This window comes from Somniosus microcephalus, chromosome 3, assembly GCF_052327205.1.
Source record: "Somniosus microcephalus isolate GS21.2 chromosome 3, FLI_Smic_1.0, whole genome shotgun sequence".
Classification (NCBI taxonomy): domain Eukaryota; kingdom Metazoa; phylum Chordata; class Chondrichthyes; order Squaliformes; family Somniosidae; genus Somniosus; species Somniosus microcephalus.
Window position 1 is genome coordinate 24148155 of NC_140989.1, and position 22147 is coordinate 24170301.

At 46.9% G+C, this 22147-nt stretch overlaps 1 protein-coding gene across 1 annotated transcript in view; it reads left to right on the plus strand.

Annotated features, from left to right (window-relative positions):
- Positions 1-22147, plus strand: part of krtcap3 (keratinocyte associated protein 3) — a 57778-nt gene that overhangs the window by 17779 nt on the left and 17852 nt on the right. The window contains exons 2-4 of the mRNA XM_085979412.1: positions 15885-16069; positions 17944-18003; positions 21333-21533. Coding sequence (XP_085835538.1) covers positions 15885-16069; positions 17944-18003; positions 21333-21533 — 446 coding nt within the window. The remainder of the gene's footprint in view (positions 1-15884; positions 16070-17943; positions 18004-21332; positions 21534-22147) is intronic.

Sequence of the window (22147 nt, forward strand, 5' to 3'; positions counted from 1 at the left end):
AGGAGTCGGCCATTCGGCCCCTCGAGCCTGCTCCGCCATTCAATGAGATCATGGCTGATCATCCAAATTCAGTACCCTGTCCCTGCCTTCTCCCCATATCCCTTGATCCCTTTAGCCTTAAGAAATATATCTAACTCCTTCTTGAATATATTTAATGAATTGGCCTCAACTGCCTTCTGTGGTAGAGAATTCCACAGGTTCACCACTCTCTGGGTGAAGTAATTCCTCCTTATCTCTGTCCTAAATGGCTTACCCCTTATCCTTAGACTGTGACCCCTGGTTCTGGACTCCCCGACCATCGGGAACATCCTTCCTGCATCTAGTCTGCCCAGTCCTGTCAGAATTTTATAAGTTTCAATGAGATCCCCTCTCATTCTTCTAAACTCCAGCGAATATAACCCCAATTGACCCAATCTCTCCTCATACGTCATTCCTGCCATCCCAGGTATCAGTCTGGTGAATCTTCACTGCATTCCCTCCATGGCAAGAATATCTTTCCTCAGATAAGACGACCAAAACTGCACACAGTGCTCAAGATGTGGTCTCACCAAGGCCCTGTACAACTGCAGCAAGACATCCTTGTTCCTGTACTCGAATCCTCTCGCTACAAAGGCCAACATACCATTTGCCGCCTTAACTGCCTGCTGCACCTGCGTGCTTACCTTCAGCAACTGGTGCACAAGGACACCCAGGCCTCGTTGCACTTCCACTTCTCCCAATCTATTGCCGTTCAGATAATAAGCTGCCTTCCTGTCTTTGCCACCAAAGTGGATAACCTCGCATTTATCCACATTATCATGCATCTGCCCAATCACCCAACCTGTCCAAATCATACTGGAGTTTCTCGGCATTCTCCTCACAGCACACACGCCCACCCAGCTTTGTGTCGTCTGCAAAATTGTTTTCAAATCCCTCCATGGCTCTGCCCCCTCCCAATCTCTCGAACCTCCTCCACCTACAACCAATGTTCCCTATTAAGTGGAGGTCCCACGCAGCCGGCTCACCAATGGAAAAACTGCACATGTGGAAATTTGAATGACCAAACCACCCCCCCCCCCCAAAAAAAATTAAAGGAATATTGCCTACAACCCTCCGAAATCTCTGCACTCCTCCAGTTCTGGTGCCGTGCATAAAAATATAAGAAATAGGAGTAGGCCATTCGGCCCTTCAAGCCTGCTCCTGCATGCCCGCTATTGTAATCGCCCCACCATTGGCGGCCGTGTCTTCAGCTGCCCTAAGGCACTAAGCTCTGGAATTCCCTCCTTAAATCTCTCTGCCTCTCTCTCGCCTCCTTTATAAGACATAGAAACATAGAAGATAGGACCAGGAGTAGGCCATTGGGCCCCTTGAGCCTGCTCCGCCATTCAATGCGATCATGGCTGATCATCCAAATTCAGTATCCGGTCCCTGCTTTCTCCCCATATCCCTTGATCCCTTTAGCCTTAAGAAATATATCCAACTCCTTCTTGAATATATTTAATGAACTGGCCTCCACTGCCTTCTGTGGTAGAGTGTTCCACAGGTTCACCACTCTCTGGGTGAAGAAATTCCTCCTCATTTCTGTCCTAAATGGCCTACCCTTTATCCTTAGACTGTGTCCCCTAGTTCTGGACTCCCCCGCCATCGGGAACATCCTTCCTGCATCTAGTCTGTCCAGTCCTGTCAGAATTTTATAAGTTTCAATGAGATCACCTCATTCTTCTAAATTCCAGCGAGTACAAGCCCAATCTCTCCTCATACGTCATTCCTGCCATCCCAGTTATCAGTCTGGTGAATCTTCACTGCACTCCCTCCATGGCAAGAATATCTTTCCTCAGATACGGCGACCAAAACTGCACACAATACTCAAGATGTGGTCTCACCAAGGCCCTGTACAACTGCAGCAAGACATCCTTGCTCCTGTACGCGAATCCTCTCGCTACAAAGGCCAACATACCATTTGCCTTCTTAACCGCCTGCTGCACCTGCATGCTTACCTTCAGCGACTGGTGCACAGGGACACCCAGGCCTCGTTGCACTTCCCCTTCTCCCAATCTATTGCCGTTCAGATAATACTCTGCCTTCCTGTTTTTGCCACCGAAGTGGATAACCTCGCATTTATCCACATTATACTGCATCTGCCATGCATCTGCCCAATCACCCAACCTGTCCAAATCATACTGGAGTTTCTCTGCATCCTCCTCACAGCACACACGCCCACCCAGCTTTGTGTCGTCTGCATCCTTGTTTTCAAATCCCTCCATGGCCCTGCCCCCCCTCCCAATCTCTCGAACCTCCTCCACCCCTACAACCAATGTTCCCTTTTAAGTGGAGGACCCGTGCAGCCGGCTCACCAATGGAAAAACTGCACGTGTGGAAATTTGAATGAGCATCAACCCCCCCCACCCCAAAAAAATTAAAGGAACATTGCCTACAACCCTCCAAAATCTCTGCGCTCCTCCAATTCTGGCGCGGTGCTTAAAAATATAAGAAATAAGTGTAGGCCATTCGGTCCTTCAAGCCTGCTCCTGCACACCCCCTATTGTAATAGCTCCACCATTGGCGGCCGTGTCTTCAGCTGTCCTAAAGCCCTAAGCTCTGGAATTCCCTCCCTAAACCTCTCCTTTTTTATAGGACGTTCCTTAAAACTGACCTCTTCCTGTCCTAATATCTCCTATGTGGCTCAGTGTCAAATTTTGTTTGATAACGCTCCTCTGAAGCGCCTGGAGATGTTTTACTACATTGAAAAAGCGCTATATAAATGCAAGTTGTTGTTGTTGTCAGCTGCCTCAGAGCTGCTCCAGCAGATGGGGGGGTTAAACAAAAGCAAAATACTGCGGATGCTGGAAATGAAATAAAAGCAGGAGATGCTGGAAACACTCAGCAGGCCAGGCAGCATCTGTGGAGAGAGAACCAAGAGTTAACGTTTCAGGTCGATGACCTTTCGTCAGAACTGGAAAATGTTAGAGAAGACAGGGTTTAAAGTTTGATTTTTTTTTTAGAGCTCAACAGGAATTGTGAAAGGTTTCAACCACTGATGTGTAATCCTTTCAGACCTGCAGGGTGACACCTTTACACGCACTTAATTAATCTTTAATTATTCAGGGAATTCAATTCTCTATAACATCAACAGTCAATTATCAGTTATTCGCTCAAGTGAATAGAAAATGGGCAGCAGAGTCTATCCACATTTGCTGTGTGACTCCTGTTGAGTGATTAATTGCCTTCCTAAATCCTTTGCTCATTTAACAACAGAAAATGCTGGAAAAACTCAGCAGGCCGGGCAACATCCGTGGAGAGAGAAACAGAGTCAACGTTTCAGGTCGAAACCCTTCGTCAGGACTGAGAAAAAAAGCAGGAAATGAAACAGATTAAGAAGCAAGTTTGGGGGCTGGGAAATGGGGGAGGGGGTGAAAGAACAAAAGGGAAGGTCTGGGAGACATTAAGAGATATTCAAGGTGAGACAAGATGGTAATAGGACAGGTAAAGAGACAAAGGATGGCTCTAGATGAAGTGTGAAATGCGCTGGCAGAGTGAGAGACAGCTGCCATGTGGGGGAGAGAGAAAAAAGGAAAAGGCACAAACCAAAAGTGTGGATAAAAAATATAAAAATGTAATAGGGGCCGAGGTTATGATCTGAAGTTGTTGAACTCGATATTGAGTCCGGAAGGCTGTAAAGTGCCTAATCGGAAGATGAGGTACTGTTCCTCGAACTTTGCTCATTTAGTTGGATCTCGCTCATCAGCAGCAACTACCTGCTTTTGTATAGTGCCTTTAACATGGTAAAACATCCCTGAGGCATTTCACAGACTGAAACTGGCTGAAGCAGTAGTGCGAGAGAGGACAAACATGGGCGGAACCTATAGAATCACAGACTAGTACAGCACAGAAGGAGGCCATTCGGCCCATCAAGTCTGCACCAGAAGGAGCATTATCGAACAAAACTCGACACCTGAACCAGTTAAGTTTGTGGATTGGGAGAGAATTAGTGAGGCAGAGGGACTTGAAGGAGTATGGTCCAGAAGTAGCAGAAGGCTTCGCCATCAGTGGTGCAGTGGAAGGGAAGGGAGTGCACAGGAGACCTGGGGGTGTATGGAAACAAGTCTTAGAAGGTGGCAGGACAAGTTGAGAAGTTGTTAACTGAAAATGCTGGAAATACTCAGGCAGCATCTGTGGAGAGAGAGAGAGAAACAGAGTTAACGTTTCAGGTCGATGACCCTTTGTCAGAACTGGAAAAATTGGAGCTGTAACAGGTTTTTAAGCAAGTGCAGGGGTGGGGAGAGGGGGGAAGGGAGGAAAGAACAAAAGGGAAGGTCTGTGATAGGATGGAAGACCTAGGAGAGGGATCAGAGGAGATTTACAAGAATGGTACCAGGGATGAAGGACTTCAGTTACGTGCTGAGATTGGAGAAGCTGGGATTGTTTTCCTTCGAGTGGAGAAGGTTAAGGGGAGATTTGATAGAGGTGTTCAAAATCATGAAGGGTTTTGACAATTTTTGTGTCATCTGCAAACTTACTGATCATACCTCCTACATTCATATCTAAATCATTAATGTACACTACAAACAGCAAAGGACCCAGCACCGATCCCTGTGGTACACCACTGGACACAGGCTTCCAGTCACAAAAACAACATTCGACCATCGCTCTCTGCCTCCTGCCACTAAGCCAATTTTGGATCCAATGTGCCAAATTGCCCTGGATCCCATGGGCTCTTACCTTCTTGACCAGTCTCCCGTGCGGGACTTTGTCAAAAGCCTTACTGAGGGCCATGTAGACTACATCAACTGCGCTACCCTCATCCACACAACTAGTCGCCCCCATTGAAAAATTCAATCAAATTGGTTAGACATGATCTCCCCCTGACAAAGCCATGCTGACTATCCTTGATTAATCCCTGCCTCTCCAAGTGGAGACTAATTTTGTCCCTCAGAATTTTTTCCAATAATTTCCCTACCACTGATGTTAGGCTCACTGGCCTGTAGTTCCCTTGTTCATCCCTACTACCCTTGAATAATGGAACAGTACCCATGGATTGGCGGGTAGCTAATGTTACCCCACTGTTCGGGAAGGGTGGTAGGGAGAAAACGGGGAATTGCAGACCAGTGAGCCTGACATCGGTAGTGGGGAAAATGCTGGAGTCCATTATAAAAGATGTAATAGCAGGGCACTTGGAAAACAGTGACCGGATCGGACAAAGTCAACATGGATTTACAAAAGGTAAATCGTGCTTGACTAATCTACTGGAATTTTTTGAGGATGTAACTGGTAAAATAGATAAGGAAGAACCAGTGGATGTGGTGTATTTGGACTTTCAAAGGGCTTTCGATAAGGTCCCACATAAGAGATTAGCATGTAAAGTTACGGCACATGGGATTGGGGGCAAGGTATTGACTTGGATAGAGAACTGGTTGGCAGACAGAAAGCAAAGAGTTGGAATAAATGGCACATTTTCCGAGTGGCAGGCAGTGACTAGTGGGGTACCGCAGGGATTGGTCCTTGGACCCCAGCTATTCACAATATATAGGGAACTAGATGTAATATCTCCAAGTTTGCAGACGACACAAAGCTGGGTGGGCATGTGTGCTGTGAGGAGGATGCCGAGAAAATCCAGTATGATTTGGACCGGTTGGGTGATTGGGCAGAAGCATGGGAGATGCAATATAACGTGGATAAATGCGAGATTATCCACTTTGGTGTCAAAAACAAGAAGGCAGATTATTATCTGAATGGCAATAGATTGGGGGAAGGGGAAGTGCAACGAGACCTGGGCGTCCTTGTGCACCAGTCGCTGAAGGTAAGCATGCAGGTGCAGCAGGCAGTTAGGAAGGCAAATGGTATGTTGACCTTCGTAGTGAGAGGATTCGAGTACAGGAACAAGGATGTCTTGCTGCAGTTGTACAGGGCCTTGGTGAGACCGCAACTTGAGTATTGTGTGCAGTTTTGGTCGCCTTATTTGAGGAAGGATGTTCTTGCCATGGAAGGAGTTCAGCGAAGATTAACCAGGCTGATACCTGGGATAGCAGGAATGACGTATGAGGAGAGATTGGGTCGATTGGGCTTGTATTCGCTGGGGTTTAGAAGAATGATAGGGGATCTCATTGAAACATAAAATTCTAACAGGACTAGACAGGCTAGATGCAGGAAGGATGTTCCCGATGGTCGGGGAGTCCAGAACCAGGGGTCACAGTCTAAGGATAAGGGGTAAGCCATTTAGGACAGAGATGAGGAGGAATTTCTTCACCCAGAGAGTGGTGAACCTGTGAAATTCTCTACCACAGAAGGCAGCAGAGGCCAATTCATTAAATACATTCAAGAAGGAGTTGGATATCTTTCTTAAGGCTAAAGGGATCAAGGGATATGGGGAGAAAGCAGGGACCGGGTACGGAGTTTGGATGATCAGCCATGATCTCATTGAATGGCGGAGCAGGCTCGAGGGGCCGAATGGCCTACTCCTGCTCCTATCTTCTATGTTTCTATAAGAGTAAATAAGGAGAAACTGTTTCCACTAGCAGGAGGGTCAGTAACCAGGGGACCCAGATTTAAGGTAATTGTCAAAAGAACTAGGGTGGACGTGAGGAAAATGCTTTTTTCACAGCAAGCTATGATGATCTGGAATGCACTGTCTGAAAGGGTGGTTGAATCCGATTCAGTAATAACTTTCGAAAGGGAATTGGATAAATACTTGAAGGGGGAAAATTTCTAAGGTTGTGGGGATGGAGCAGGGGAGCGGGATTAATTGGTTGGCTCGTTCAAAGAGCCGGCACAGGCACAATGGACCAAATGGCCTCCTTCTGTGCTATCTCATTCTATGAGACCAGCATTGGAAGGCCAAAGGGCATGATCTGGAATGTAAGGCTGGAGGAAGTTGTAGAGATGGGGAGGGGGTGAGGTTGTGGAGCGATTTGCAAACCTGGGCAAAGATTTTGAATTCAATGCTTTGGGTTCAGGGAGCCAGTGGAGTTCAGTGAGGAGATGGGTGATGGGCAAGTGGGACTTGGAATGGGACAGGATAGGGGCAGCGGAGATTTGGATGAGTTGGAGTTTATGTAGGCTGGAGCTTGGGAAGCCAATGAGGGCGGCACTGGAGCAGTTGTTGATGCCGGTAATGAAAGTGTGGATGAGGGTTTCTCTGGGGTATGGGCGGAGGCAATTGGTGTTGTGGAGACCGAGGTAGATGGTCTTGGTGACAGAGGGGTCATGTGGTATTACGCCCAGCTAAAGGGGTGAGCACGGCACAGTTTCCACGCTGGTTCAGCCTGGGCAAGCAGCCAGCGAGGGGGATGGAGTCAGGGTAGGAATATTGAGGTGTGGTGGGAGCTTGTCACTGGTCTTGCTAATGTTAAGTTGGAGAAATTTCTGGCCTGCCTCCATGTTGGACAAGTGGTGATTGTGGAATGCAAGATGGCTGAAGATAGGTAGAGCTGGGTATTGTCAGCATGCACATGAAAGCTTACCCTTTCTCTCTCTGGATAAAGTTGCTAATGGACAATGTGCGAACAAGGAAAAGGAAGACCCAGGGGGACGGGGGCAAACTGAAGCGCACGTGAGAGGCGACTGTGATGGCAGGATAAGGGCTGGTGTTGGGGAGAGGGGGGTCGGAGTAAGGAGAAGGTGATTTGGTACCTCCTGGGGGCACAGCAGTACTCCCTCTGGAGATGAGGCAGCAATCTAAACAAGGTACGATAGCAAAATACTGCAGATGCTGGAAATCCGAAATAACAACAGAAAATGCTGGAAAAATTCAACAGGCCAGGCAACATCCGTGGAAAGAAAATAGAGTCAACGTTTCGGGTTAAAACCCTTTGTCAAGACTGAAAAAGCACAGGAAATGACATAGATTAAAAGGGCAGGCTGGGAGAGAACAAAAGAAGTGAAGAGACATTAAGAGGTATTCAAAATGAGACAAGATGGTGATAGGACTAGTGGAGACAAAAGACGGCTCTAGATTAGGTGTGAAATGCACTGGCAGAATGAGAGACAGCTGCCATGTGGGAGAGAGAAAAAAAAGGGGGAAGGGCCAAAACAAAGGTGTAGATAAAAAATAAGTGAAAATGTAATGGGGGCCGAGGTTATGATCTGAAATTGTTGAACTCGATATTGAATCTAAACAAGGTGCCAGTCAGCACCTCTTGAATAGAGGCTTTGCCTCGTCAGCGGGAAAGGCTTTGACTGGATCAGGCTGTGTCTGGCATTCCAGAGAAGGTAAGAGAATTCTAACCTCCCCCCTCAAAGTAAATTGAAAATTCTCTCTCTCTCTCTCTCTCCCTCTCTCTTTTGCAGGCGTACGTTTCAGATCAATGCTCCCTGGCAAACTAGTTGTGTTTATGCTGAGGGCGGGTCTTGTGCCAAGTGCAGATAAAAAGACAGTTTGCAAATATTTGTGTTTCAGTTTGTGGAAGTATTCAAACAACAATTCAACCCGTCAGTCAAAACTTATTTTAAGTGTTTTATATACTATAGGAAAAGAAAGACTTGCATTTATATAGCGGCCGTTCACGACCACCGGACGTCTCAAAGCGCTGTACAGCCAATGAAGTACTTTTGAAGTGGAGTCACTGTTGTAATGTGGGAAACGCGGCAGCCAATTTGCGCACAGCAAGCTCCCACTGCAGCACCGAATTCAAATGCACTGTTTGCCTCCTTCGCCTCCGCTAACTACCCTCGGCATTGACGATTGGTGAATATGTCTTTGCCGTCATCACTAAGACTGCCCATTTCCACCTTCGTAATATCGCCTGTCACCACCCTTACCTCAACTTATCTGCTACCTCATCCATGCCTTTATCAGCTCAATACTTGACTATTCCAATGCACTCCTGACCGGCCTCCCTAGTTCTACCCTCCATACAGCTGAGGTCATCCAAAACTCTGCCGCCCGTGTGCTAACTCGTACCAAGTCTCGTTCACCCACCTCCCCTCTGCTTCCTGACCTACATTGGCTCCCAGTTAAGCAACGCCTCGATTTTTAAAATTCTCATCCTTGTTTTCAAATCCCTTGATGGCCTCTCCCCTCCTTATCTCTGTAATCTCCTCCAGCCCTATAATCCCCCTAGACCTCTGCGTTCCGCCTATTCTGGCCTTTTGAACATCTGATTTTAATCGCTCCACCATTGGCGGCCGTGCCTTCAGCTGCCTCGGTCCTAAGCTCTGGAATTCCCTCCCTAAATCTCTCCGCCTCTACTTCTCTTTCCTCCCTTAAGACGCTCCTTAAAACCTACCTCTTTGACCGAGCTTTTGGTCATCTGCCCTAACATTTATTTATATGGCTCGGTGTCAATTTTGTTGTTGTTAACCTCCTGCGAAGGGCCTTGGGACATTTTATTATGTTAGAGACTTTATATAAATATAAGTTGTTGTTGTCGGGGAAAAGCTATCTGAGTAAAAGCAGGGAGCTGGTCTGTATTAACTGGGGAACCCAGTGCCAGCAGAGAGCAATTTTTGACTTGGAAGGTGATTGCAGGAAAGGGTCGTGTGGAGATTGCTTTACTGAAAGGGGGTCCTAGACCTTAATGTTGAAGTGCTTGAAGTAAAAACTCGTTATAGAATCATGGAATAAAATCACAGAATGATACAGCACAGAAGGAGGCCATTCAGCCCATCGTGCCTGTGCCGGCTCCTTGAAAGAGCTCTCCAATTGGTCTCACTGCCCCCTGCTTGTTCCCTATAGCTCTGCAAATTTTTCCTTTTCAGGTATTTATCCAATTCCCTTTCGAAAGTTACTATTGAATCTGCTTCCACCGCCCTTTCAGGCAGTGCATTCCAGATCACAACAACTTGTTGCGTAAAAAACATTCTCCTTATCTCCCCTCTGTTTTTACCAATTATCTTAAATCTGTGTCCTCTGGTTACTGACCATCCTGCTAGTGGAAACAGTTTCTCCCTATCTACTCTTGTCAAAATACTTCATAATTTTGAACACCTCATTACATCTCCCCTTAACCTCACAGCGCCAGGGACCCGGGTTCGAATCCGGCCTCGGGCGACTGTCTGTGTGGAGTTTGCACATTCTCCCCGTGTTTGCGTGGGTTTCCTCCGGGTGCTCCGGTTTCCTCCCACAGTCCAAAGATGTGCGGGTTAGGTTGATTGGCTATGATAAATTGACCCTTAGTGTTAGGGGGATTAAATACGTGGGGTTACGGGGATAGGGTGGGATATGTGTTGGTGTAGGGGTTACGGGGATCAGGTGGGATATGTGTCGGTGCAGGCTCGATGGGCCGAAATGGCCTCTATCTGCATTGTGGGGTTTCTGTGATTCTGTGAATCCCAGCTTCTCCAGTCTCTCCATATAACTGAAGTCCCTCATCCCTGGTACCATTCCAGTAAATCTCATTTGTACTTTCAACAAGGCCTTGACATCCTTTCTAAAATGTGGGGCCCAGAATTGGACACAATACTCCAGCTGGCCTCCCATCTTCCACCCTCCATAAACTTGAACTCATCCAAAGCTCTGCTGCCCCGTGTCCTAACTCGCACCAACTCCCGTCCACCCATCACCCCTGTGCTCGCTGACCTACATTGGCTCCCGGTCCGGCAACGTCTCAATTTTAAAATTCTCATCCTCGTTAGCAAATCACTCCATGGCCTCGTCACTCCCCATCTCTGTAACCTCCTCCAGCCCTTCAACCCCCGAGATATCTGCGCTCCTCTAATTCTGGCCTCTTGCGCATCCCTGATTTTTAACGCCGTGCCTTCAGCTGCCTCGGCCCCAAGCTTTGGAATTCCCTCCCGAAACCTCTCCGCCTCTCTTTCCTCCTTTTAAGCCGCTCCTTAAAACTGACCTCCTTGACCAAGTTTATGGTCACCAGCCCCGGTATCTCCTTACGTGGCTCGGTGTCAAATTTTGTTTGATAATCGCTCCTGTGAAGCACCCTGGGACGTTTTGCTAGGTTAAAGTACAGGAAACTCTTTTTACCGGCACCTAAATAACCGGAAATCCCTCTTAACCGTCAAAATTCAGGAGTAGGTTCAGGTAAGTTTTACTTCATATTAGTGGCTGTGTAACCGGGGTTCCTGCACCTGTTGCCATGCAACAGGGACGCCTGGATCTGTGGCCGTGTACGGGGCTCTCGTACCTTAGTAAGTATACCTCTCTGTAATCCGGACTTTTTGATAAACCAGCACCACGCCGGTCCCGTCGGTGCCGGATAAAAAAAAGTGTTTCCTGTAGCTATATAAATGCTAAATAACAACAGAAAATGCTGGAAAAACTCCGCAGGCCAGGGCAGCATCGGTGGAGAGAGAAACAGAGTTAATGTTTCAGGTCGTTGACCTTTCGTCAGAACTGGAAAAAAGCAGGAAATGGAAAGCAGGTTTAGTGGCTGGGAAAAGGGGGAGGGGATGAAAGAACAAAAGGGAAGGTCAGTGATAGGATAGAAAGCAGGAGAGATTAAGAGATATTCAAGGCAAGAGGAGATGGTAATGGGACAGGTTAAGAAACAAGGGATGGCTCTAGATGGAGTGTGAATTGCGCTGGCAGAATGAAGGACAGCTGCCATGTGGGAGGGAAGAAGAGGAAAAAAAGGTTGTTGTTTGTGCCCAACTAGTGATTTATAAAGGTTTCGCACACCACCTTTGCTTTTCACTCTATGCCTCTAGTTAATATTGTAATTAAAATATGCTGCCGGCATATTGGGTGAAAATGGCCCATGGATTCAGCGTAATTGGGTGTGCTGAGCATTTATAAAGTGTCCTTGGAGCGAACATACATCACAAGATCACAAGTTAATTATGGATGAGCAAGCCAATTTTGCCCATCTTTGTTCATCATTTGGAAGGACCCTAAAGACCCCCTTATTGTAGCATTGTACTCTATCTATCTGGAGAGCCTTTCCACGTGTTGATCACTGTTGTGTGAAGACTTCCAGATACCGCCCCTCAGTTTAGCTGTTAACTGCGCACTAGATCGTTTGTGCGCAATATCGTTACGTAAATCAATTTTGCATTTCTTATTTCCCTAAACAATAAAATGTTCTCCAAACTGTGATGTCCCCTTTTAATCTGGGGAATGCTCACGTTTCTGCCCAAGGTTGTATTTGTGCTGGGGGCTTGTTTTGTCTGAATTCTGAGAGACTTGGCTCCCGTGAGCCGGCTCCCCATTACGTCACTGCTAGTTCCAACTCCCTTGTCCCAGTGGATTAACCACAGACCCGATAATATTTTACACAGTTTGGTTGCTTGTAACCCTGAATGCACAGAGAGAGAGAGAGAGTGAGAGAGAGAGCAAATACTGGAAACCTCAAATAAACCAAGGGAATGCCTGAAATAGAAAGAAAGGAAACTACACTTTTTGAAGTGTAGCCACTGTTGTAATGTGAAAAAAAGACTTATATTGAAGGGATAATTACTAGTCCTAGCCCTTCTCGAGCTACCCCAGATCAGGCGTATTCCCCAGATGTTCACCTTCAACTTAAGTTAGAGATAGCCGAATTCTATAAGATGCTTATATGGGTCTAAAGGTTCAGGCTATCTCTCCCTAAAGGAAAGGGACAACTGAAGATGTTACCGTCCTTCAGATAGCACTTTTAATAAGTTTAACTAGACTGTAACCTTCTGGATATTATGAGGGTCCGGAATACCCCCCAGAATTCTGCAACTCCTTACAAAAGAGTATACAGAAATTGGGTTCACGAGTTTATACAGAAATACTCTTTGAGGCAATTCTAAAAATATACCGTTTTATTTAAGAGCCGACTTTCATTTAACAGCTGTTGAGTCAGTCGCAACATTAACGATTCAAAATACAAATAGCTTACATTTCTTATTTCTCAGAGATCCTTATTTTCAAATCTTTACATTTCTTACTTATTTCTAAATCCAGAACATCCACCAAAATCAAATATCTTGATTACCCAAGACTCAAAGTTTAAAAACTTACAGATGGTGCCTGTAAAGTTGAGAAACGCTTGGCCCGTTCAGCGACTTCTGGCTTTCTGTTTGAAAAGGTCTATCTTTTATACCCTTTTTGTAGTGTTCTTTGAAGTTCTCTGCTGATGTAAGCTAATTGTCTTTATTGATACCTCTGCTGAATGCTTTCTATCTTGCTGTCAATTCAACTATTGCATGCATAATTATGTCTCTACCTTTTAGGTGTTCCAAAAACTATCATAAAAACAATATGACAGCAATGGTTTCTGTTTGATGCCATTCTTATCGAAGATTTTCCATTCAATTCTTAATATTGGCTTTACTGGTTTTAGCAGACGTCGAGTCTCCTAACTGCTCAAAGTTCAATACAAACACAATGTAATTGCTTGGTGTATCTATTGAAGTCATATCTTCAAAGTGTTCTTGTTGGTATCATATCATAAATTAAAGACACTTTGACTGAGTGTTTACTTGTTTTCTAGCTATCTCAATTGGTTGCATATTTAATCGTGTTTCCTGTCTTCCACGTTTAACATAAAAACTATTTGACCAGCAGGTGTTTCTTTTACTTGATGTCATCTTTTCAAAGGCACATGCCTCTTTTAATGTTTGTGTTTCTGTTTTATGTGTTAGTTCTTAACACTTTAAACTGGGCATTTTCATTGTGTTGGTTGCAAACCCTCTGGAAGCGCCAAAATGCCATTTCAATAGGGTCATTGTTTTAGTATATTTAACTAACTAATTCCCATTTCAAAGCTTGTATGTTTACAACTTTGTTAAACAACTGATCTTTATCTCAGAAGCCTGTTTTCAGCCAAGGCTTTCCAGACTTTTAAACCCAGTATATCATGTATTAATAATATCAGGAATCTATTCACATAGAAACATAGGAGCAGGAGGAGTAAGCCATTCGGCCCTTCGAGCCTGCTCCGCCATTCAACGAGATCATGGCTGATCATCCAAACCCTAGCACCCGGTCCCTACACCGACAGCCATCCCACCCAAGCCCTATCCCCGTAACCCCACGTATTTAATCCCCCCCTAACACTAAGGGCCAATTTTTATCATGGCCAATCAACCTAACCCGCACATCTTTGGACTGTGGGAGGAAACCGGAGCACCCGGAGGAAACCCACGCAAACACGGGGAGAATGTGCAAACTCCACACAGTCACCCGAGGCCAGATTTGAACCCGGGTCCCTGGCGCTGTGAGGCAACAGTGCTAACCACTATGCCACCGTGCTGCATGGTGTATCTCTTGAAATATGGCTTATCCGTCACAATATTTATATAGCGCCTTTTCACAGCCACTGGACGTCCCAAAGCACTTTACAACCAATGAAGTACTTTCTTTTGAAGTGTAGTCAATGTTGTAATGTAGGAAATGCAGCAGCCATTTTGCACTCAGCAAGCTCCTACTAACAGCAATGTGATAGTGACCAGATAATCTGTTTTTGTTATGTTGATTGAGGGATTAATATTGGCCAGGACACCAGGGATAACTCCCCTGTTCTTCTTCGAAATAGTGCCACGGGATCTTTTACATTCACCTGAGAGAGCAGACGGGGCCTCGGTTTAACATCTCACATGAAAGACGGCACCTCCGACAGTGCAGCACTCCCTCAGCACTGCACTGGGAGTGTCAGCCTAGACATTTGTGCACAAGTCTCTGGAGTGGGACTTGAACCCACAACCTTCTGACTCAGAGGCGAGGGTGCTACCCACTGAGCCACAGCTGACACAAAATAGATGGTAGATCAGTTAGCAGCTGAAAAAGAAAGACCGGCCTAATGTTTCTGGCAGGATCCTTTTATCACAATTATATTTCTGACCCAATTCGCTCCCCTCCCCATCCCTCCTCTAAAGCTTCATCCCTTGGGCACCCTTGCGGCCTGCCCAAACTCATTTCATGCCAGAGTGTCTTGCAGCCAGCAGAGAGAGGAGACAACAGTGTGGATGCTCAGATGATGAATATGTTCAAGGCTGAGATCGATAGATTTTTGGGCACTAAGGTAATCGAGGAATATGGGGATCGGGCGGGAAAGTGGAGTTGAGGTAGAAGATCAGTCATGATCGTATATAGAAACATAGAAGATAGGAGCAGGAGTAGGCCATTCAGCCCCTCGAGCCTGCTCCGCCATTTAATGCGATCATGGCTGATCATCCAAATTCAGTACCCTGTCCCTGCCTTCTCCCCATATCCCTTGATCCCTTTAACCTCAAGAAATATATCCAACTCCTTCTTGAATATATTTAATGAATTGGCCTCCACTGCCTTCTGTGGTAGAGAATTCCACAGGTTCACCACTCTCTGGGTAAAGAAATTCCTCCTCATCTCTGTCCTAAATGACTCACCCCTTATCCTTAGACTGTGACCCCTGGTTCTGGACTCCCCCGCCATCGGGAACATCCATCCTGCATCTAGTCTGTCTAGTCCTGTTAGAATTTTATAAGTTTCAATGAATGGCGGCGCAGGCGCGAGGGGCTGTATGGCTGACTCCTGCTCCTGTTTCTTACGTTCTTATGCAACAACAACCTGCATTTATATAGCGCCTTTAAAGTAGCAAGCCATCCCAAGGTACGTCACAGAAGCGTTGTCGGACAAAGATTGACACCGCTCCGCCTGAAGAGACATTGGGACAGCTGACTGGAAAACTTGGTTGAAGAGGCAGGTTTTGAGGAGCGTCTTAAAGGAGGAGAGAGAGGCGGAGAGATTTAGGGAGGGAATTCCAGCCCATCAGTCGGAGTTGTGTTTCAAACCAGGTCCCAAAGCTGAAAGTACCAGCTGCTTTTTAGACTTGAATGACTTGGTTGCCAGCTCCTGACACTCTCTGGTCTCCTGTAACCACCACAGCACCATGGGGTAAACGGGCCAGATTTGCCAAGGCCAGCAGTTGGGAAGAACCATTTTTTCCACTGTCCTCGGTGAATCGGGTTTATCTGGAAGACCCGCTCCATCACCCAGTCCGGGTTTTTTTTTTTTGCACATTGTTTCCTTGGTGCGTGACTGAAGTGGATGTTCCCTTTTGACCTGACAGATAAGGTGAACGGCCCCCGGCAGCTGATGAGGAAGGGCATCACGCTGATTTTCATCGGGCACATCAATTTCATCATTGGCGCGGTTGTCCACGGCACGGTGCTGAGGCACATCTCGAAGCCCGAGGGCAAGGTGACGGCCGAGTATTCGGTGGCCAACATCATTTCTGTCATCTCGGGTTTGTTGGTGAGTGCTTCTGTTTGATTTGTTTTATCCATCTGTGAACTCGGGCAGTGAATGAACATAGAAACATTGAAGATAGGAGCAGGAGTAGGCCATTCGGCCCCTCGAGCCTGCTCCACCATTCAATGAGATCATGGCTGATCATCCAAATTCAGTACCCTGTCCCTGCCTTCTCTCCATATCCCTTGACCCCTTTAGCCTTAAGAAATATATCTAACTCCTTCTTGAATATATTCTAACTCCTTCTTGAATATATTTGGTGGGAGTGGCTTGTGTTCTTACTGCTTGGAGTGCAGTTGTTAAATTTCTCAAGAAAACTGATGGATTGGGGCGCTAACAGATTGTTATTGGGTGAGAGAATAAAAAGACTTGCACAATGAAGTACCTTTTGGAGTGGAGCCACTGTTGTGATTTAGGAAACACAGCAGCCAATTCGCACACAGCAAACTCCCACAAACAGCAATGTGATAATGGCCAGATAATCTGTTTTTTGTTATGTTGGTTGAGGGATAAACCTTGGCCAGGACACCAGGGAGAACTCCCCCTGCTGTTCTTCACAATAGTGTCATGGGGATCTTTTACGTTCACCTGAGAGCGGACAGGGGCCTCGGTTTAACGTCTCACCTGAAAGACGGCACCGCCAACAGTGCAGCACTCCCTCAGCACTGCACTGGGAGTGTCGGGCTAGATTTTGTGCTCAAGTCTCGAGTGGGGCTTGAACCCACGACCTTCTGACTCGGAGGTGTGAGTGCTGCCCACTGAGCCACAGTGTCTGGACTGCTGATTTGTGCTGGGGGTTGGTTTCCATGGATGCCAAAAACCATCCCATACCTTGGTCAACTGACCATTCTACATGAGAGAGCCAGGAGAGTGAAGGCTGGTGAGCTATTCAACCATGGAGGGCGTCGGTCAAGCTGATCCGGTCCTTGGTCTCGCCAGACACCCACACATTAACTAAGAAACTATTGGAAGTGGGGACCTTGGCTCCACCCCCCCCCTCCCCCCCACCCCCTCCCTCGCCCTGGGCAGAGGGTGGGAGGGGGAGGGATGTTAAACCTCATTGTTTCTGAATTATCCACCATTAGACACTTGTTTAAATTGTTTACCCAACCTCCTGCCCTGAAGGCTGGGCGGTGGCTGAAGGGGCAATGATGGCCCTCCAGAACCTCGTCCAGATGCTGATTCTCCATCTGTGAACTCGGGCAGTGAATGAACATAGAAACACAGAAGATAGGAGCAGGAGTAGGCCATTCGGCCCCTCGAGCCTGCTCCGCCATTCAATGAGATCATGGCTGACCATCCAAACTCAGTACCCGGCCCCTGCCTTCTCCCCATATCCCTTGATCCCTTTAGCCTTAAGAAATATATCCAACTCCTTCTTGAATATAATCTAACTCCTTCTTGAATATATTCCTTTCAGATGCAGGAGCGATCACACCCACGGCCAGTCCTCGACTCATGTATGTGCACGCACGCACGCACACATTCAATCTCTCACTTCCTGACACACCTACCATCAGATATCCACGCACAGCAAATTGAAGACTTATTCCCATGAAACTCTTAGCAGGTACAAAGAGAAAGGCCAGTTATGTGTTTGCATCATATTCTCTCTATTCCTTGCCACAGTCTCCTGGCAACAGTTATTGCGGCTGCTATGCAAGAATATCTGTGTGTGTGTGCGTGCGTGCGTGCGTGCGTGCGTGTGTGCGTGCGTGCGTGCGTATTTATATTTTGGGTGAGATTCTGCAGGCCACCAAATTGTTTGTTTAATCCATCATCACTCTTTAACTCTTCCAGGGGACTGTGTGGAACCAAGAGCCCAGTTAAGCTCCGGTTGTGACTAATTGAGGTTTCTTTTTGTTTTAATTCTGCAGAGTATTGCAACTGGGATCATTGCCATTCTGGTCTCGCAAAACTTAACCAAGGTAAAACTGGTAAGTGGTTTCATTATCGTCACCCGTCCAGCGGTGCGTATTTTTCTTACATTTATTTTTCAGCTTTTGCCAATATGAAATAACAGGGCTAGATGGATTGAGCATAGCGGGGATTGTGCAAGGGTGCATTTCCATATTACGTATGCAGTAGGATTGCTGAGTGAGGCATAGATACACAAACTGTGTACGCATGTGGTTGGCTGGACTGGGTGACCTTGGTGTGGGACTTATCACGGGATTCCATCCAGACCCCATTTGCCCCTGGTCAATGTACAATAAAGAAAGATTGCATTTATACAGAGCCTTTCACGAATTCAGGATGTCCCAGAGCGATTTACAGCCAATGAACTACTTTCTTTTGAAGCATAATCACTGCTGTAATGTAGGAAACGCGGCGGCCAATTTGCGCACAGCAAGCTCCCACAAACAGCGATATGATCATGACCAGATAATCTTTTTTTAAAATGATGTCGTTTGAGTGATCAGTATTGGCCAGAGCTCCCCTGCTCCTCTTCAAAATAGTGCCACGGGATCTTTTGTGCCCACCAGAGAGAGCAGACGGGGCCTCGGTTTAACGTCTCATCCGAAAGATGAAACCACTGACCTGTGCAGTACCAAGAGAGCGCTGCACTAAGTGTCGGCCTGGATTTTTGTGCTGAAGTCCCTGGAGTGGGACTTGAACCCACGACCTTCCGACTCAGGCAAGAGTACAGCGTGCTGAACATATCCCTCTAGACCAACGCCCCATGACAAACTCAGGGTGTAAACTAATAATTACATTTCATGTTGCTGGGATAACTTGCTGTGAATCAATCCTTCAGTGAAAATATGAAACAGATATTTTCACATTTGGTCCGAATATTGATTCTGAGATCCACACCAACCTGAAGTTGTGCAACAATCTGCAGTAGAGTCTGTTTGAACAAGGTGTGGAATCCTGGATCAATGACTGGTCAGGGTACAATGCACATTGAGTTAATTTCCTTATCTCTATTAGACTGCCGCTGAGCAATAGCCTATAATACCTAAATAACAATCACTGTGCATTCTACGCCTTGTCCATGAACTAGTTCCAGTGCCTGGTTAAAGGGACACTTGGTTCTCCAGCTGTGTGTTTACCTTGAGGCTTGAAAAGGAAGGAATACTCAAGAACGTGATAAACCTATTGTGTTGCCGATCTTGTTTACTGCTTTAAAGGATAGGGTTTCTGTTACAATCGGCAATGACCAGTTTCAGTTCCCTGCATAGCTTAGTGGCTAATCTGTGCCCAATTGTGTGCACGTTGTGGCTGCCACTCGGGATCCGAGTCCATTGTTGCTTCTCTTGGCTAACCTTGGCTCCATCTCCTATCCCCCAGTTGTGCTGTCATTCACTTATTTCCTCTTGGGTCCTTTGCCCCTTCACCCACCCCCCCGCCACCCCATCCCTATCACTGTTCCTTTGCCTTCCTATTCTTCTGGCACCATTCCAGGCTCAACCACCACCACCCCCCCTTCAATTAGCCCCCAGCTACCCTCTGTATCTCATCCTCTTCTCTCACTGACCATCCTGCTCACCCACAACAACTCTATCGGACTCTGCCAGTGAATCAATGACCGCCCCTGTCTGCATTTCCCTCCAGTTTGTCCATTCACTTGTGGACAAGGCCCTTGCCATACACAACCTTTATTATTGATGATTGCTTTGACTAAAACCTGGCTCACAGGTGACGACATCTTTCCCCTTGCCGCGGCCTCCTCGCATGGCTATACTTTCCACCACCTGCCTCACCCAAACCACCACTGTGGTGGTGTGGCCCTTATCACCAAATCTCACCTTTTAGTCTCTACCCCTACTTTTTTGGCACCATCTCCTCCTTTGAGCACCTCCGCCTGTTCCACCTCTCTCTCACCTTACCTTTAAAATCCTTGTTGTCTACTATCCCCCCCCTCCCACCACCTTCCTTTCCCCTCAGTCTCTGCACTGATCCTTATGATGATTTCAATCTCCATTTAAGTTGGGTGAAGTACTGGAAAGTGAATGGTGCCCATAGAAACATCTTCTTAGGCAGTCCCTTGGAACCGAGGATGACTTGCTTCTCCTCCACTTTGTGCGGTCTTGGGCCAGGGATTCCCAGGTGTCAGTGGGGATGTTGCACTTTTTCAAGGAGGCTTTGAGGGTGTCCTTGAAGCGTTTCCTCTGCCCACCTGGGGCTCTCTTGCCGTGTCAGAGCTCCGAGTAGAGCGCTTGTTTTGGGAGTCTCGTATCGGGCATGCGGACAATGTGACCCGTCCATCGGAGCTGATTGAGCGTGGTCAAAGCTTCAATGCTGGGGATGTTGGCCTGAGCAAGAACACTGACATTGGTGCGCCTATCCTGCCAATGGATTTGCAGGATCTTGCGGAGGCAGCGTTGGTGGTACCTCTCCAGTGCTTTGAGGTGCCTGCTGTACATGGTCCATGTCTCTGAGGCATACAGCAGGGCGGGTATCACTGCTGCCCTGTAGACCATGAGCTTAGTGCTGGGTTTGAGGTCCTGGTCTTCAAACACTGTCTTCCTCAGGCGACTGAAGGCTGCACTGGCACAATGAAGGTGGTGTTGGACTTCGTCGTTGACGTCTGCCCTTGTTGACAGTAGGCTCCCGAGGTATGGAAAGTGGTCCACGTTGTCCAAGGCCTTGTCGTGGATTTTGATAATCGGGGGGGGCAGGACTGTGTGGAAACATAGAAACATATCCCAGCAAGGAAGCCACACCTTCAGGAGGGGAGTGGAAACAATTGTTGAGGAAGAAAATAAACCTTGAAGGGAAAAATATTGCATAAGGGATACACAGACGGTATCAAAGCATCCTTTGAGCTTATAGCCTTGAGCCCAATCAAATTGAAAGTACAATTGGATTTAATATTTTATCCCAAACCTGCAGAATTAAACCAAGTACTGGATGGGCTAGTGATGACTATTGAGCTTGTGCTGCTTGTAAGTTTGTACACCGGCAGAGTCTGGAGAATTCGTAAATGATTCACTCCAACCTGCTGATGGGGCAGATATCGCAGTCCCATGGTGTGTTGTCCTCTGCCTTGCTGATGGGGCAGATATCGCAATCCCATGGTGTGTTGTCCTCTGCCTTGCTGATGGGGCAGATATCGCAGTCCCATGGTGTGTTGTCCTCTGCCTTGCTGATGGGGCAGATATCGCAGTCCCATGGTGTGTTGTCCTCTGCCTTGCTGATGGGGCAGATATCGCAGTCCCATTGTGTGTTGTCCTCTGCCTTGCTGATGGGGCAGATATCGCAGTCCCTTGGTGTGTTGACTTCTGCCTTTATCGCTGAGTTTCCAATTTTATCTCCACAGCACTGGGGACTGATGTCAATCTCTCTGTTAAATGCTTTGACATCATTGGCCTGCTCGGCTGGACTTATGCTCGCCATTGTGCTGACGATATCGCAAGGCGGCAGGAACCTGCTTTCTGGCTGCAACTCGACAATGGTGCCAGCTATGTCCAGCAGGGCTATGGTGATGACCAACTGCCCATTCGACACGACGCGCATCTACGTAAGTAATTGAACATTGCCGTGTTTTTAAGAACTCTTAAGGGAGAACAGGAAAATGGGGAAACGCTGTTTCACCCACCGAGTCTGCTCCGATCGCAGAGTATCCATAGCAACCATTTGCTTTTAACAGTGTCTTTTACAAAAGTCGCAAGTTGCTTCAGAGATGTGAGGGGTTTAATAAAAATTGGACCTCAAGCCAGCAAGGGAGAGACTGGGTGAAATACCAGAGGGTGACTGCTGTCCAAGCTACCTTCAACAGACCAAAAAGAACAGATCATTCATGACTGATCTGGGAGACATGAAGAAGGCTGCAGATCTGGACCAATTGTATTTTGCATGCATGCATGCCCCCTATTACATCATCTGACCATTGGAGCCAAGCACAATCTTGTCCCTGGCTGAAGTCCAGACATGGGTGACTGAAAGCTTGGTTGAAGAGATTGGTGTTGAGAAGGTTCTTGGATATGGAAAGGCTTGTGGGGGGAAGCCAGTGGACTCCAACCAGGGATATCAATGATCTACTCTTTAGGGATATCCACGATCTTCTCTTTAGGGATATCAATGATCTTCTCTTTAGGGATATCAATGATCTACTCTCTTTAGGGATATCAATGA